Source organism: Myodes glareolus, chromosome 5 (genome assembly GCF_982192425.1).
Source record: "Myodes glareolus chromosome 5, mMyoGla1.1, whole genome shotgun sequence".
NCBI lineage: Eukaryota > Metazoa > Chordata > Mammalia > Rodentia > Cricetidae > Myodes > Myodes glareolus.
Window position 1 is genome coordinate 64,100,752 of NC_142030.1, and position 18,391 is coordinate 64,119,142.

Here is an 18,391-nt window from a genome sequence, read left to right on the forward strand (position 1 = left end):
CAGGACAGAAACTTCTGTCTACAAAAACATATAGAAGTTTGCTCCAGGATCAGCATGGCAGAATGACAGTATAGTACCAGTGCCAATGGCCTATTGAGGACAATAAATTCCTTGACTACAAGTAAAGAAGATCACCTTGAGCTAGTTTAATAACCTTTAAAGGCAATGATTTCAAATGAAATAAGGCCAAAGAGACCTGAAGAGGCACTAAAACCCAAGCAACTGGCTCCAAAAATCACTTTTGCTTGACTTTCCAAGTGATAATTATCTGATGCTTTTTTTTTTCTCCAAAAACATGCTTTCTATCTTCTAAATGCTAATCCACTAAGTTTTCACTTTTGACTAGGGCTGATTTGGACTAGGCATGTGATCACCATGCCTAAAGAGTTTTGCTTCTAAATGGTGTACAGGCACTTGTGTCAACAACTAAAGGAGCCAAATTGAGTTTGTTTTATTGACTCCCTTAAGATGTGAGACTTGAAGTATATTTAAAATGCTTGCTAAAAGAAAATGAAGTGCTGACTCAAAAAAATGACTCAGTGGTTACGTTTACTCCTCTTGTAGAGGATCATGGATTGTTTCCCAGTGTTAGGCCTCATGAGGCCCAGTGTAACTTCTTAAGCCTTATTTGAGTTTGGTGAGGCCTAGTCAACTTCCTGAGCCTAACTTGAGTTTGGAGAGGAGTGACTCAGCACAACCTGACCTAGGCCCACCTCTGCCTACCCACCACTGACGTGGCAGGATATTATTGGCCCTATTCCTTACTCCCCCTCACCCCATCCCAAGACTTGTCCCCACTACCTCAGCCCTTTATAAATTCCTGCCCTGATGCAATAAAGTGACTCCCAGCTTAATCTGGGTCATTCAACACTCACTATCCCCCTCAGCCCCAGGGAGAGATGATTAGCAGAATTGGCTGTGCCTCAGCCCTATCTGCTGGAGAACCCGGAATCCCAAAACCCATCTGATAGCTCCCAACCATCTGTAACTCCAGTTCTAGGACATCTGATGCCCTTTCTTCTGGCCTCCACAGGCACTGCATTCACATAGCACACATACGTAAGTGCAAATGGGACACTCAGACATTAAAAATAAATCTTAAAAAAGAAAATGCAATAGAAGAGAATGGTAATAATGAAAGACCCTAATTTCTAGGGTTCAGGAAGGATCCCCCAAACTCAATAAGCCACACCAATGGATGCAAACAGCAAGAGGATTCTTTGTCAAAGGGACCAACGGGAGACTCAGTACTCCAGTGAGACTGAGCACCCCCTTTGTATTTTTCCAGCCAGTATTTATAGGATCTCAGGATTACATAGGGGGGTGGGTGGGTGGGGGGGTGGGGGAAGCATAGCAACAGCAACACCATTGGTCAACTCAAATAAAATTAGCATATGGGGTGGATCAACATCAGGACAAAAACAAGTCTAAATTAAGCTAGTTTCAGCCAGTTTCTGCCCCCTTGGGTTTCGATACACAAAGGACTGGGTGTTTTTCTCAAGACTGCTTCTGCTGCCCACAGATATCCTGTTTTGCCCTGGCCTGTTTAATCAAAACATCTTAAGATGGAGACTAGGGTTGGGATCTTTCAATAATCAGTATTATTTGGAGAAATTTAGGTTCATATCTTGCTACGTAGGTGAAGTAAATAATCAACAGCCTAGAAACTGGCTTAGTCATTAAGAGAATGGTAAAACTAAAGATCATAAATCTATACCTACAGGCCAGCACAAACAGAAAAGATGTCTTATGACTGTAGTATTGATATAGCAATAATTAGGGAGTTGAGGGTGCTAAGAAAACAGAACTGTTTCCAGAATATGAGTTTTTAGAATGTTAGAATTTAGAAATAGGTTATTTCTGTAATATGAGGTCTAAGGTACACTTATTTGATATTTGATAAGCTACAGATATTTGAATAAAAATCAGAACTACTATTTATGGCATATATGCAGATAAATGCATACATTTGTTAGAAATGTGCCCTTTTTGTATCTTTAGTTTCTAAGCACTGCTATTAGTTAGATATTCCAGTACCTGATTAGACATGAGAACTCTAAGAACTCAAAACCTCAAAGCTAGTAAGACCTTGAAACTGAATCTGAAACAAAGAATGTAAAAACTTTCTTCAACATCTAGGATTTGATTTCCAAACTTCCTGGAAAAGAACATTTTTTGTTTTCTTCCCTGTTGCTGTGAGAATATATTGAATATAAAAGGAGAAAGATAGTTTATTTGGCTCATAATTCCAGGTTACAGTCCCTAGCTGCAGGGAAGTCAGGGCGGCTTCCTTGTATGAGATGAACAAACTATCTACAACTGCTCCCCAAGTAAGAAAAAATGCTATAACAGGAAAAAGACTAATAAACTTTAGGTAGCAAAAAGGTATAAAGAACAGCAAGCAGAGTGAGAAGGTGAGGACAGCATGGGACTGGTGTGGGTGAAATGAATGGTTGTATCGTTTTTGATGTGTGAACTTAGTTTGCCTATATTCATTAGTTATTCAGTCAAACACCAAATGTCTCCATGAAGTCATAATTAAAGCCCTCAACAGTTCACTTTGTATAGGGGAAAGTTTGAATTATCCAGGTGGGCCTAACTCTATCACTTGTAATTTTTTTGTTGTTGTTGTTCGGTTTTGGTTTTTTTCAAGGCAGGTTTTCTCTGTGTAACAGTCCTAGCTGTCCTGGAACTAGTTCTTGTAGACCAGGCTGGCCTTAAACTTAGAGAGCTGCCTGTCCGTTCCTTCCAGGTGCTGGGATTAGAAGTGTGTGCCACCATACTTAGTTTGTTATGGATAAATCCTGGAGCACAGTCTACCTGTGATCTTTCATTCCAGTCTGCCTGTCCTACAGGTTCTGAATTTGCTTAGCCAATTTCTAATGTGTACATCAACTTCTTAAAGATAAGAGCAGATAACAGTAAAGCATATGAGAAGTGTTTGAGTTTCCACCCATTTTAAAGATTAAATTGGCAGAACTTGCTTCAGAACATGAAGGCTTTAGATGGGAGACTCAATATGACTCTTGAGCCTAAGCAGATAAGATGACCAGGTGACCCTTCTATGTAGTGCAACAGAGTATTTGTTCCTATTTCAGTCCTCATTTCTAGTTAATGTTTTAACACTTTAAAAATGAAATATAATAAAACATTACATCTATTGGTTTGTTTCACTTATAAGATCTTGCTAATTTGTGCAGGCTGGACTAGGACTAGAGTTCAGGTGATCCTTACACACCTCCCGGAGTAATTTGACATGGTAACACAGTACAGAGGTTCCTTCATCTTTCTTTAAAAAAATAATTATTTATTATGTATACAGTATTCTGCCTACCTATATGCCTGCATGTCAGAAGTGGGCACCAGATCTCCTTACAGATGGTTGTAAGCCACCATCTGGTAGCTGGGAATTGAACTCAGGACCTCAGGTTAAGAGTCAGTGCTCTTAACCTCTGAGCCATCTCTCCAGTTCTATCCATCTTGTATTCTTGTTGAGACCATTTTATGTTTAACTAGAATTGTATCGTTGTGATGGTTTAAATAGGAATGGTTGCCATAGTGAGTGGCACTATTAGGAGGTATGGATATTGGAGGAAATGTGTCACTGTGGAGGTGGGCTTTCAGATCTTATCTTCTCAAGCTATACCCAGCATGGCTCACAGCCTCCTTCTGCTGCCTGTGGATCAAGGTGTAGAGGACTCTCTGCTCCTCTCCAGCACCATGTCTGCCTGCTGGCTACCATGCTTCCTATCATGATGATAATGAACTGTAAGTGAGCCCTAATTAAATGTTTTCCTTTATAAGTGTTGCCATGGTCATGGTATCTCTTCACAGAAACAGAAACCCTAAGACAATCTTCTTGATGGAGAATCTCATGGGCCTTATTCTAGGAACTTAAGGTCAAGATGCCCCAGCTAAATTAGCTTCAGATTGTCTATTTGTGTAAATCCTTCCAGCTAACCACTTAGCTTCTGCAAACTGTTTGCTTGCACAAAACTTCCTCCTGCATCTGCTGAGATATGAGGATGTGTTTTGCATTTAAAAACACCCAAGCCTACACTAGGGTCCCAGATACCTGAGTGTAGTCATATCTGCCTGGAAACAAGACTTTGAGTTAGCTATTAACTGTGTCAAGAGTGGTTATCTCCGGTGGGCTTCCTGTAACACTAACACTTTGTCACCTTGAAAAATTCTTTTAGACCATAGGTTACCAAACCAACCGTACAACATTTATGTTACAACTCGTAATACTATAACCTGTACCCAAATCAAGAAACAATACTGTTAGGTCTCAAAGAAACCTGGGACAAGTCTCAATCAGTACCTGTGGCTCCTACCAGCACTTCTCATCCTACCCACTACCCTAAACCTCTCCCTTACCGGGGCTGGGTTTCTGGATTCCTTACGTCAGCCTAATCTCTGTACAACTCAGTCATTTTTGTTATACAGGTCTTTTGGTCCAAGCCGATTGATGGCAGTTCCTCTGGTGGTCTGGTTTAGTCTGCTGGCCATGTTCAGCCTGGACTCTTCCCTCTGCCTGCCTTCTTTTTATATCTACAAAAAAAAAACCAAACAAACAACCAAAAAAAACCTCTCTGTACTTTAATAGTCATGTCCTCCTCTTTTTTTTAATTATTCAAATACTCAAACCTCAAAAGGTTTTCTCATTGTCTTCTCTTCAGAAAAAGATGGGTTTCATTTTTAATGCTACAGGCCATGGAAATGGTGGTTTGAAACTTGTTTAAAAGCAACTAAGCACCATGAGCTTTCCCACCTGATAAGTGATTTTGTACAAGTTTGCGCGATAAATTCACGAATATTGCAATGTAATGTAATTACACTAGTGTACTGTAAAGTGTAGTATAGCAGCATTTTCCTTCAGAGTTGTTGATTCTAATCGCTTCCCTGGCATCTATAAAGCTGACCTCCCAATGGGTACTGTTTATGTTTTCAACTGTGTTATAGATGTCTCTAAACTGTCAGAAAATAATTTGAAACTAAATAGTAAAAGCTGGGGCTTTATTATCCGTGCTGCTATAACTACACTATAGTTCTAAGAATTCCTCTACGTTTCTTACCTAGGATAATTAAATCCAAACCCTGCTGAAAACTACAAAATAACTGAGGCAAAGGCATTGGAAATCTTCTCTCAACCGCTTATAAAGGAAAGGCAAAATCAAAATTTTGGCCACTGAAGACGGGCAGCGTTCCCACCATGGCGCCTAGGAGTCTGTCACATGGTCCGTGCAACCCTTCCTAAAGTGCTACAAGATGGCGCCACGTCAAAAGTGCTAGACACAGGACGTTTCCAGAATTCCCATGCCCAGCTAAAAACCAGAGTTCTCTTCAAGAGCCTTCCTCCCTTAACATATCCTTTCTTTCTGGACCTAACTATGCTGCTTTGAGTTCACTCCTTTGTTCTTTCTGCCCAGCATCTCACAGTAGCCAAAGACAAGATGGCGGCCGACGAGCCCGGCGTCCTAGCGGCGGAAGCAGCGCAATTCTAAACACTTCCCCCGGGGTCCCCAAACCGCAGGGCGTTAGTTCCACGGCGACGTCAGGCGGTGGTCCGCAACTGCGACTGCGCAGCCAGGCTACGCCGTAGCGGAATGACGTCTACGTTTCCGGGGCGGAGAGGAAAAGGCGGGACGTTTCGTGAGCATTCGATATCTCGCGAGAATTGAGCGTTGCTAGGAGACCTGGATGGAGGGCGGGACCAGACTTGGCGGGGCGGAGCTGGGCGGGGCTTCAAGAACTGGCGGCGGAGCCTCGCGAAGGTTCCAGAGGCGTCGCGTGCGGAGGGCGGGCCACCGAGTTGCGCCGGGTCGGTGTAGTTCGCTGCTGGCGCTGCGTCGCTCTCGGGCGCCGTTTTCCGCGTTTCCTGTCAGCTCCGGTGCAGCGGTGCAACTCCGGCCTCGGGCCCGATCGCCACACCATGGCTTCCGCTTTGGAGGAGGTAAGGGTCGGCCTCGACCCTCCGGTCCGCGCCGCCCGACGTCCGCGCCTTTCCCCGGGCTCGTGTCCTCAGCGCTGCCTCTGTCGCGGGCCCGCGGCCTCCGCACCGCCACCTGCCTGGGCCCCGTGCGCCCGGCCGCGGTTGGAAGGTCGGGGGTGTGTCAGGAGGCGCGGGCCGTGCTAGGCTCCCGGGTGGGGGTCCCCTCTCGTGTGCCTGAGGTCCTCTCGAATCCCGGTGACCGGCTAGGGAACAGGAGTCTCCCTTAAAGCTCATTGCAGAAGCTGGTAGCTCTGAGCAGAGGGCAATTCCTGTGCTTCTACGACTAGCCGTGATACTTTGGGGCCGCAATCATTCCACCGGGCGGTTGTTCATTCTGTGTTATTTCTAAACGTCCAGGGCAGTGCTTACGACTCACTTTAGTCATTTATTTAGCAGTGCCCGTGGCGGACTTGCAGGCCTTGCACATGCTAGGCAAGCGCTCTACCAATCTTTATGTAATAAACGCATTAAAAAATTAATTGGAAATTTAGTTGTAGGTAATGGTAGGAAGTTGCGTGGGATCTATTTTTAGATCTGTAAACTATGAGCGTGGGTGACTTGACTTTTTTGGAGCCTCAAGTTTTACTCAGCTACAAAATAGGAATGGTTGAATTGCTCGTTTTCTGGTTTATATGGATTTTATGTGATTGGTATATTGTGTTCACAGAAGCGTTGGCTATCAGTTAATATTTGCTTTTCGGAAATTTCCCCCTAACTTTGAAAAGCAAGACATCGACTTTAAAGGCAGAAAAGTGAAGTTATGTTAAAGTATTAATCTGGGTATCTTCCCACAAGTAAGTAGCCTCGGGCACCATGTGCTCACTTGGAACTTAAAGCGGCTAAAGAGTTGCTCACACAGGTAGTTCAGGAGTAACCCTCTTTAAAGCAAGGAACTCAACTTTAGATTTGGGGATATGCATATAAGGGCCCATTTTCCTTTTGGGACAAAATTCACCTTATTAAATCACAGTCAGGTGCACAGTTCTATTGTGCAACCATCAGTTGCTGAATATGTTCATTTCCTCAAAACATATATCGAGTGTTGGATAAGGCGCTAGCTGGACTTGTATGTTCCAGTTCACCTGTGATCTCAGTACAGCATTCCTTTTATGTTGAAAGTCCCCATTGTACAGATAGAGCGCACTCAGCTGTTGGCACACGCTTCTTTCTCCGCTTTGACGACTCTGAATCTTCGTAAACAAGTTTTGTGGGCATGTTTTTAGTCTGTGCAGTTGCCAGATATTAAGACAAGTCTTGGGACACTACCATTTCCACAAGAATTGCATAAAAGATAGTATTTCTCCATATACTCAATAGCATTTGTTATTTTCTTGGGTGTTTGTTGTTCATATAATACCACCGAGTGTGTGGTAAATCCATACCACCTTATGGATTTTTTGTGTCTCCCTAAATGTGATAACGTCTATGTGTGTGTACCTGGTGTCCAGATGGATGTCTTTGGGGGAAAGTTGGGTTTTTTTCCCCATTTTGAGCATTTTGTTTGCGGAGGTGGACTCAATAAATAGTCCTGACTTGGACTTGCTATGGTAATCAGACTCAGAGAGATCTGCCAGCCACTGCCTCCAAAGTGGTAGGACTAAAGGTGTGCGCTGCCAGGCCAATCACGTTGGTTTTAAGACCCCTAGTGAACAACTAGGAGATAGATTCAAAGGAAAATACATGTTCACACACAGAAAACAAATACATGCCAAGAAGGCAAGAAAAAGTGTGGGATAAAGTGAATAGGAAACTGCTTTATCAGTTTCGGTCACCTTAAAGTTTGGATGCAGAACCTGCACTTTTGTTGGTTTCAGGGCTGCAAATAGAAAAGCCAAGCAATGTTCTTCTGTAAGTCACTTCAATTGACACCTTACTAAAGAGGGGCCATGAAGAGGTCCTGGAAATTCTGCTATGCATCAGCTAGAAATAGGGTTCCCATTCCAGTCAAAAGCAAAGCCTAGATTTGATATGTCTCCTTTCTCTTAAGTAAATCCATATTCTGGGAATATGTTCTTCTTTACTTTTGATATTTAGAATCCACATGAATTTTGAAGCCACTGACATATTTTGAATGAAATGCCTTGAGTCTGTATTCAAAAGATGAGTGCAGTTTTGGGTCTTAGATTCAGTATTTCTTGAGATTGTAGGCAGGAGCATCACTGTTGTGCTTTTTAGAAACTGTTAGAAGTAAGTACAACAAGTGACATAAAGGCCCTGGAGTAATTGTCATTATAAAAAGAAGGCTAGCTTCCTTTTTACTAATACCTAGCATTTAAAAGATTTAAATGAGATCATAATAAATTGCATCATTTCCCCCTTCCTCCAATCTCCCATTTGCTCTCTTTCATTTTCATGGCCTCTTTTTTTTTCATACATGCACAAGTCCTCTTCCTTGGAGAAGACTATTTCTCATGCTCGTAGCCCTAGCTCTTTGTGTAGGGTTGAGACATCATGGTTTCCTTGTTCTCTTTGACATGCCCATTGTCCTTGTTCAGCTCATGTTTAGGCAGAGCTGCTGATACTTTATGGGGGTGGGTGTAACTTCTGATATTTATAGGAGACAATCTCACAACAAACTCCCTGATCCTCTGGCTTGTCCAGTCTTGACCTCTTCCACACTTGTCTTAGGTCAGAGAGTTAGTTATGTTGTAGATGTATCCTTTGAGTCTTCAGACTCCATACCTCTGCATCTTGACTGTGGTTTTCTGTTATTCACTTTCAGTTGTAAATGGGTCATTTAAAGACTTTCAACATTAAGCCTTTTATTTAGTGTGAAAGGTATAAAGTAAGGTTGTTTTTATGGTCAGGTTACCTAGTACCAAGGCAGAAAATCTTAAGTATTTACTCACAATTATGCCAGATGATGTTTGGGGAAAATATTTAGCACAATATTTGTATGTGTGTGTGTGCATGCCTGCCTGCCTGCCTGTATATGCCACATGTGTGCAGGTGGCCATGGAGGGCATCAGATACCCTGGATGTAAAGTCTGTGAGCTGTTGATGTTGGTGGTGGGAACTAAACAGTTATTCTTTGAAAGAGCAACATGTGCTCTTAATTACTGAGCCATCTCTCCAGCCCCTGCCCATTGATTTTTCTAGCATTATCTTATGAAGTTCTACAGCATCATAAATGTCTGTCTAGAAACTGGAAGACTTATCTGATGTATTGGCATGATAAGAAAAGAACAGATTTGCAAAGACCAATTTCCAAGAGTTATAAGGGACTGGATAGCCAGGGTTTTCTTTCTTGGTCTCAGATTCTAACCAAAATATCGACCCAACTTCTGAACAAGAGTTTTTCTTAGAAGCAGAATAATTTTTTTACATTTATTTACTATGACACATGGAGATCAGGATGTCTTGGCTGGTTGTTATGGATTCTCCTTTCCCCTGGATCCTGGGGATTAAACTCGGTGTATCAGGCTTAGCAGTGTCCTGAGCCATCTTGCTGGCTCTATTTTATTTTTTAATCTTTTGTCTTAAAAAATTCAAATTCTGAAATAGGAAAATCAATGAAAACCAGTCACTGAAAGTGTAGCCTCCGGTACCTTAGTGAAGTTGCTTTCACTTTTCCCAGTTAGATGGATTCTCATCTCTTTTACTATACTGTCAAATTCTCCAATATTTGATAACCTAGACTTGGTGTTACAAGGATACCTATGAACAGGTTTTTTTTCCTTTCTATTTTTGTACTTTTCTAAAACAGACAGGTATTAGCCTACCAAACTGGAAAATAAGACACTCTCTACTGATTAAGATTGTTTTCCTTGAATAAAAAGAAAGTTGAGGGACTGAACGAGGACGTGATCTAACCAGATTCTCGGAATTTGACCGGATTCTCTGACTGTGGCTGGCCCGAAGTCTTTCTGAAAAGCCATTGACTATGACACTGGGACCTGTTTCCTCTACATATACTGGATTTTGGGGATCCAGTCTGTTTGGACACTCACCTTCCTGGACCTGGAGGGAGGAGGAAGGAACTGGAACTCCCCACAGGGCAGGAAACCCTGACTGCCCTGGGGGACGAAGAGGGAGGAGGAGGGGGAGTGGGGGGAGTGGGAGGGTGTTGGGAGGGGGGGCGGAAATGGAAACTTTTATAATTTAATAAAATTTACTTAAAAAAAAAGTTGAGTTATTTTCAGTTCATTGAACAAGAAGAAATACTTAAGTTTGCAACTCTTAAAAAATTAAAATGAACTTAATTTTGTTCTTCAGTCAGTTGGATTGAGTGGTAGACCTTATTTTTCCTAACTTACTTCTACCTTAATACAGTTGCAGAACGACCTGGAAGAGGTCAAAATGTTGCTGGAAAAGTGCACTAGGAAAAGAGTACGTGATGCTCTTACAAGTGAAAAGTCCAAGATTGAGACAGAAATAAAGAACAAGATGCAGAAATCACAGAAGAAACCAGAACATGACAGTGAAAAGCCAGCTGCTGTGGTTGCTCCACTAACAACAGGATACACTGTGAAAATCAGTAATTATGGTAAGGCCATTCCACTACAGTCTAGTGCTCTGCCCAGCAGAAGTGACTACTCCATAATATATTCATGTTACATATACTTTTTTATATATATTTTTATGGTTTATTTAACTTTATCTTATATGCATTGGTGTGAAGGTGTCAGATCCCCTGCAACTGGATCTTTAGACAGTTGTGAGCTGCCATGTGGGTGCTGGGAATTGAACCCACGTCCTCTGGAAGAGCAGTCAGTGCTCTTAACCACTGAGCCATTTCTCCAGCCCCCTACATATACTTTTTGTATGTGAAGTTTTTGCTTTTTTTTTTAATGTTGACATTTGGTGTGGGTTAGATACTATTATATATATCAAAATGGTGTTAGATACTATACTTATTAGTATAGTATTATTAGTATTAATATATACTATATTAATATATATATAATATATTAATATATATATAATTATATTATAGTATTAATATATACTTATTAGTATTGAGACCAAATTAACAGATTTATGGTGAAGAATCAGAAATTTTTTTTATCTATTTATTTGGGCTTTTCTTTTTTGTGTGTGAGACAGTTGCTTATAGCCCAATGCTGGCCTTGAACTGTGGAGATCTTCCTGCCTTTCCTCCTGAGTGCTGGGTCACAGTTGGGTGCTACCAGGCTACTTATCTTGAGGCCAGGCATGTTGTCTAGACTGTTTTCTAGAGATCTTCCCACTTATGCCTTGCAAGTAGCTGGGAGCCTAGCTATATGCAATCATGCTTAGGAACTGTAATCTTAAACTTACATTCTATGGCTTGAAAAGAACTGGGTTTGTATTTTTTAGACTATAGAAAGAAGTAGAAATGGTTATTGCATTAAACAGTATTGATGTTTAGCTTAGTGAAGAATTGTTAATTTCCCAGAGACAAGATCTGAATATGTGGGCTAGGCTGCCGTGAACTCGGTTTCATTGATGATGACTTTGAACTCCCGGTTCTCCTGCTTCCACCTTACTAGTACTGGAATTATCAGTGTGTGCCACCATGGCAAGATCTATCAAGTTTTAGATTGAGGACAAAATTATTTAACAAAACAGGTAAATAAGCTAATCTTTGTGTATTTGCTGGGCATGATAGCCCATGGTAGGAAGATTCTAAGTTTGAGACCAGCTTTGGCAGTTTAGACCTTTCTCAAAATAGGAAAGAAATCTTAGTGGTAGAGACTTGCCCAAGGCTAAGGGTTCATTCAGACTCTGGTGAGGAATTTTTTTTTTTTTTAAAGAAAGATTTTAGTTTTGCTCTAATGAATGAATAAAAGGATCATGGGCTTTGCGTTGAGAAACTGATTTTACTATACTTTGACCTACTTGTTAGATGCCTGTCTTCAGGAATAGTACTGTTTTGAGACATAGTGTTTCTGTACTGAGAATTTTTTTAATGATTGCTTTTTAGTTTTTATGTGAGTTGGTGTTTTGTCTGCATGTATGTCTATAGGAGGGTGTCATATCCCCTGGAACTGGAGTTACAGACAGTTGCCATCTCTCTATCCATTCATCTTAAGAATTTTTTTTCATGTCTCTGTTAGTGGAGTAACAGGAAAACTCCGTTACTGAGTTTTATTTTCTAAATTTTATTTATGTGTATGGGTGTTTTGTTTGCATGCATGTCTGTGCATCACCTGCATGCCTCACAGTCTAGAAGAGAGCGTGATGCCCTGGGACTAGGGTTGCTGATGCTTTGAGCTGCCATGCCGGTGCTGGGCTTTGAACTCAGACTGTCTGGGGAGAACAGCCAGTGCTTTTAACTGCTGAGCCATCTTTCAGCTCCTATAACTGAGTTTTATGATATGCCATGTTCTATAGATAGCTTCAGACATGCCTATTCCATCTTTGTTTTACTAGGATGGGATCAGTCAGATAAGTTTGTGAAAATCTACATTACCTTAACTGGAGTTCATCAGGTTCCCACTGAGAATGTGCAGGTACACTTCACAGAGAGGTGAGTTCTTGTTACTGGAAGTACAGCAATCATTGCCTTACATAGGAATCTTGTCTTCTGTATGGCTCCAAAATTCTGATAAAACCTAAAAGTTAACTATACTCTAAAGAAGTAGAATAACCAAGTCTAAATACTAATCCAGCGGTTCTCAACCTGTGGGCCACTCTTTGGAAGGTCAAATGACTCACAGGTTTTATACCAAATATTCCACATATATTTTTATTGTGATTCCTAACATTAACAAAATTACAGTAATGAGGTAGTAACAAAAATAATTTTGTGGTTTGGGGTCATCACATCATGAGGTATTAAAGGATTGCAGTGTTAAGAAAGTTGAGAACTACAGAGTGCCTATCATAGAACCAGAAAGATAATGCATTTCCTGTTGTATTTTAGGTCATTTGATCTTTTGGTAAAAAATCTCAATGGCAAGAATTACTCTATGATTGTGAACAATCTTTTGAAACCCATCTCTGTGGAAAGCAGTTCCAAAAAAGTGAGTATTTGGCGGTGGCGGCGGGGGGTGGGGTGGGGTGTGTCAAAGCATTATAAAAATTTCATTAAATTGAATCTGACTGGTATAGGGAAGAGATAAACTAAAAATTTTCCGCTATATCTGGTACCAGTAAAGTGCAGTCCCTTTGAAGAAAGTTTACCAATTCATTGTAGAATATATTATTCTAAGAAAATTATTGAAATTAAGGACAAATGTTTTAGGTTAGTAGTTGTGACCCCTGGCAGTTCTTTGTCTCATTTTGCCAATTTGTACAGAGGGTAATTTCAAGTAGGAATGGTATATTGATAAATAAGTAGGAAGTACTAACACAAATAGTATAGTATTAGGTATATTATACGTAAATTTGCGATGCATATAAGGATCTCTAAGTACTTAGCTTAATTGTTGAAGTAGTAAAAAACAGGGAAGTTTTCATTAAAAAACAAAACCTGTGCTCATAGTTTTTAGAGACTCATACAATCCCTCTTTTACCAATTCAAAAAGTGATGTTTAATATATCAGGTATGTATAGACTTGTAATTCTTCCATTTTATGTATTTGCTTAAAGGCAGTAATAAAAGCAATGTGTTAAGTAACCAGTTCTCACCGCTGTAGCTCATTTGTTAGCATCCAGGGGTTACACTGAGTTCAAAGTTGTTTCCCTTCAGACACTCTACCTTCTATTTTTCCTTAAATCACCAAGATTCGCCCAGTCCTTTCACCACACCACACCACAACTGTTTAATTTAGGAACTATTCTTTCTGCTATGCTAGCTGTCTATGGTCCTCCTTTTAGGTCTTCATTTCACTTACTTGACATTTTGTCCCAGAGAAGCCCTCTAATGAAGTTCTTTCCTTACTTCCATTAACATTCTCTTGTTTGTGAGTGAGTGTACATGCATGTACACATGTATATGTACACACACCATGATGCATGATCAGAAGATCAGTCCTTACTTTCTATTTTGTTTGGGACAGTCTCATGTTGGTTCATCACTATATGTACCAGGCTACCTAGGCCCACAAGCTTCTTGGATTTCCTGTCTCCATCTCACCAAGGAGTGCTGGGACTACACTTACATATGACCATTCCTGGCTTTTTTACCTGGGTTCTGGATATCTAAATTCTGGTCCTCACGTTTGCATGACATGCTGTCCTAGTTTCTATTGCTGTCATGAAACACCAAGACCAAAAGTAACATATCCATATCATAGTCATGAAGGGAACTCAAGGCAGGAGCAGAAGCCGAGGCCAGGGAGTGAGCACCGTGGCTTGTTCTTTGGGGCTTGCTCAGCCTTCTTTTTTATGCAACCCAAGACTGCCTGCACAGGAGTTACACTCCCTGTCAGTCAAGAAAATGCCCTATAAACTTGCCAATGGGCCATCTGATGAAGGCATTTTCTCAATTGAGGTTCCTCTTTCTAGATACTCAGCTTGTCAAGTTGACATAAAATCAACCAGGACATATGCATATAAGTTTTACTTACTGAACCTAGGTAGGCTCAGCCCAAGAGTCTTTCCAAATAGGGTCTCAGGTAGCCCAGACCCTTCCCACAAAGAAGGTAAACATGACCTTGAACTCCTGATAATTCTGTCTCCAACATGCTGGAGTTACAAGTGAGGTCCACAATGCCCTGTTTTATGTGATAGTATGACTCAGACCCAGGGCTTCATGAATTCTGAGCAAGCCTCTACCTGAACCATATCCTCAACCCTATCTTCAGGTCTTGATGGCATTAGCATTGAAGGTATTCAGGTTTCCACTTGTTTGTATTCCAGCCTATAATAGCATCAAGAATGAGTGTTAACATGCTAGGTAATTGGGTAAATTACCATTTTGTAAATATTTATGCATATAAGCTCCCACTCCTTTTCTTCCAGGTCAAGACTGATACAGTTATCATCTTATGTAGAAAGAAAGCAGAAAACACACGATGGGACTACTTAACTCAGGTGGAAAAAGAATGTAAAGAGAAAGAGTAAGTTTACTCTAATAATTTTACTACTTTTATCTGGGGTTATGGTTTCACTTTATGGATCATAGTTGTACAAGCAAATTGTTTATCTCCTGATGACTTCTGGTCAGCCTTTTTGTATCTGCTTTCAACTATCAGAACCTTTCTATTTTGAGACGGGGTCTCTCTAGTATGTAGTTTGGCTCTCCTAGAACTTACCAGGCTAGCCTTGAACTAACAGAGACCCACCTGTCTCTGCCTTCTGAGTGCTGGGATTAAAGCTGTGCACTACTATGCCCAGTCTGTTGAAGGCCTATTTGAGGAGGGCAAGGGCCAGTTTAAGACAATTATTGTATAGCTTGTTCTTTAGCATTATTTTATTCCTGGGCATATTGGTGTATCTATAGATACTTTGGCCTTGATCGTAAATAATTCTGCTCTAGGAATTTTAAGAAGAGTTCAGCTACCCAAATCTTGATTCTTTAGATGGTTCTTAGGCGTAGTTGGTTTCACTGTCATTGGTTTTATGTGACAAGGATACTTTTTCTTGTTTTTTTTTTTTTTTAAAGTTCTGCTGTGTAGCTCAAAGCTCTTTTGTCTCCCAAGTAATGAGAGTATATGCATTTACTATCACATCCAGATTTACTTTTATCCTCCTGTTTTATCAGATGACTTCCACTTGGATCCATTTTAAGTTTGTTCCTATAGTTGGCAGTGCCTGCACCAAGTCAGTTACTCATCTTTGTCATTCCTCCCCTGGTAGCCAGAATGCATTTGGGAAGTGATAGGCTTGAGTTAGGAATATTTGATTACTTGGGCGTTGATTAAAGCCTAAGCTTATATAATGAGACCTATTTCAAAAGGTAAATGTAAACCTCATTGGCTCTATTTGGACATTCATTGAACTAGAATTGTTTACTACATTAATTAAAGGCTATAGCTTCAACACAAGGCCCAGATCCATAGATTTCAAATTTAGTGGTTTTTCTAATTAAAATGCATTAGTTTTCCTTACGTATTCATACCATAATGCTTGCTTGTAGTGTTTTCCTCAGTATTTTTTTTAATTAATGTGAAGAAACATGCTTGTAAAACAACAAATTAGAAAAGCTATTATTCACACTTACATATTTTCTTTTGAAATCTCACTGCCACAGGGTTAGGTCTTGCCATTTGGTGCTCTCTCCTTTGTGTGCTATGCATATGTGGGTATGCACTTTGACCAAACAAACCTAGGCATGCTGTTGTTGTATACTCCAGCATCCCTTCTCTACTCTTCTACTCCCCACCAGTTACAATCGAAGAATGTCTTTCCATGCTTCAATTTTTCAATGTTTTCTTTTTCACAGAAAGCCTTCCTATGACGCTGAAACAGATCCTAGTGAGGGACTAATGAACGTTCTAAAGAAAATTTATGAAGATGGAGATGATGACATGAAGCGAACCATTAATAAAGCATGGGTGGAATCTAGAGAGAAGCAAGCCAGAGAAGACACGGAATTTTGAGACTTAAGTCCTTTGGGAACTATGTTATGGAATGCTCATGTTTCCAGTAAGGGACTATTGTTGAACTGCACATAAAATTTGACAGATAACTATTTACGCAGCCTTCTAAGTAAAGACAGCAAATTCTCCATTTCTTACTGGAGAATTTGATTTAAATAAAAATACTTATTAAACGTTCTCCTCCATTAGCATCCTAGTCATTTTGTTTAAGAAAAGGTTATATGGTGTTCCTTATTATAATGTAAGAAGGAAATCTTACATAATGAAAATGTTACTTTTGTTCTGGCTGAGAGGCAAAAATATTTGCCTATCTGAAACTGACATCATCTCCCACTAAAGTAAAAATAAAACCAAAATTCTTGCATAAGATTCAAATTTGTACACAAACTTGCAAGTTACTATAGACCTGTTACCCATTATTACCAGCTTAAGCAATGTGTGTGCCATGCATTACGAAGTACTACTAATTAAGTATATTTATGAATACAAAATCAAAAAAACACAAATGACAAAAAATAGACAAACATGTTGGTAAGTACTGCTGTGGATCAGTTGGCTTATAAAAATATAACCACGATGCAAAAGTTTAAAAATTAATCTATTCCTTTGTTCAATAAAGTGGAAGCTTTACGTAAATGATGAGTTTTGCTATCTGTTTTATAGTATATTTGAAAAGTAGGCTGTCACTGCATCTACTGCATGACATTCAGAAAGCAGGAGGGACTGGATTGGTGACTATGCTGTGTTAAACGTTAAGCTCCACCACCAAAAAGAAAGCAATTAGATGCCTAGAAGAAAAGACCAGTAGAATCAACAACTACAAATAAGAATTAGGCAAAAGTCAGAACTTAAAATTAAGATATAGAAAAAGGTGGCTGGGACAATAATGCCTCTAGAACTATGGCACTAAATAAACAGACTGGTGGAACAAACCAGATTGCATGTTAGAAGATTAGAGTAAGAGTGGTATTTGGTAGGGGAAGATGAGTTGATACCAATATAGCTTAAAACAGCCGTATTCACATTTATAGCATCAAAGATCTAAATGTAAAAAAGTATACAACTACCAGAAGAGATGGAATTCCATTATAACCTAAGAGTGAGGTTAAAGTCTTATTAAAGTATAATAGGAAAATATGTAGCAAAATAGAAACAACCAGAACATACTGAGGGGTTTCCAATAATTATAAGTAAACAGTTTATAGAAATAAGAAAAGAACAGTTGGGGACTGGAGAAATAGCTCAGAGCACCGATTGCTCTTCCAGAGGTCCTGAGTTCAATTCCCAGCAAGTACATGGTGGCTCAAAACCATTTATAATGAGATCTGGTGCCCTCTTCTGGCCTGCAGACATACATGTAGACAACACTGTACATAGTAATTTTTTTTTAAATAGCAGTTGGGAGAAATGAGATTTTCTTGAGTGGGATAGCCACTGGTAAGTGCTCTAATAAGTAACCCTAATGAAAGTCATTGGGTCACCAAAACCAAAGGGGGTGAACAGTTGGGAAGTAGGGGATCAGTGGATCTGGACAAGAGAGGTATGACTAATATAAACCATTATGTTTGTTATGCATACTGCTTGGAAATACAACAAGAATTTGTTTACCCTGTTTCAAAAAAGTACTAAGAAAAACTATACCACCCTTTACTTACATTGGGGAAACCAATAGTTTTTATTTAAGAACATACTAGAAAATGTATAGGTGGGAAAAGAATGGAAAGATTAGCTCAAATTGTTAATACCTGTCGTAATAAAATATTTTGGTTTTTCAGGATAGGATTTCTCTTGTGCAGCCCTGGCAGGCCTTGAATTTACAGAAACCTGCCTGCCTCCTGTGTGCTGGTATTGGGATTAAAGGTGTGTGCTGCCACCACCTGGCTAGAGTCTATCTTAATTTGGAAAGCTAGGGATTATGGAGCTGGAGTCACCTGGGGTTGGAAACTGAACTGTGGTTATCTGTGAGAGCTGTTCATGCTCTCTCCAT

General features: G+C 40.1%; 1 protein-coding gene across 1 annotated transcript; it reads left to right on the forward strand.

The window, feature by feature from the left end:
- Positions 1–5,796: 5,796 nt before the first annotated feature.
- On the forward strand, positions 5,797–17,040 carry Cacybp (calcyclin binding protein). Its single transcript, XM_048421034.3, has 6 exons — positions 5,797–5,956; positions 10,268–10,481; positions 12,350–12,446; positions 12,843–12,942; positions 14,825–14,922; positions 16,248–17,040. Exons 1-6 carry the CDS (start codon positions 5,936–5,938, stop codon positions 16,402–16,404), a joined length of 687 nt encoding a protein of 228 aa, XP_048276991.1. The 5' UTR covers positions 5,797–5,935; the 3' UTR covers positions 16,405–17,040.
- Positions 17,041–18,391: the final 1,351 nt, after the last annotated feature.

What these genes read in the sequence shown, in the direction of transcription:
- Cacybp (XM_048421034.3), top strand. Translation starts at nt 5,936, where the DNA reads ATGGCTTCCGCTTTGGAGGAG. An exon ending in TGGCTTCCGCTTTGGAGGAG is followed by an intron (nt 5,957 to 10,267) that starts GTAAGGGTCGGC and finishes ACCTTAATACAG; the next exon opens with TTGCAGAACGACCTGGAAGA. An exon ending in AAAGAATGTAAAGAGAAAGA is followed by an intron (nt 14,923 to 16,247) that starts GTAAGTTTACTC and finishes TCTTTTTCACAG; the next exon opens with AAAGCCTTCCTATGACGCTG.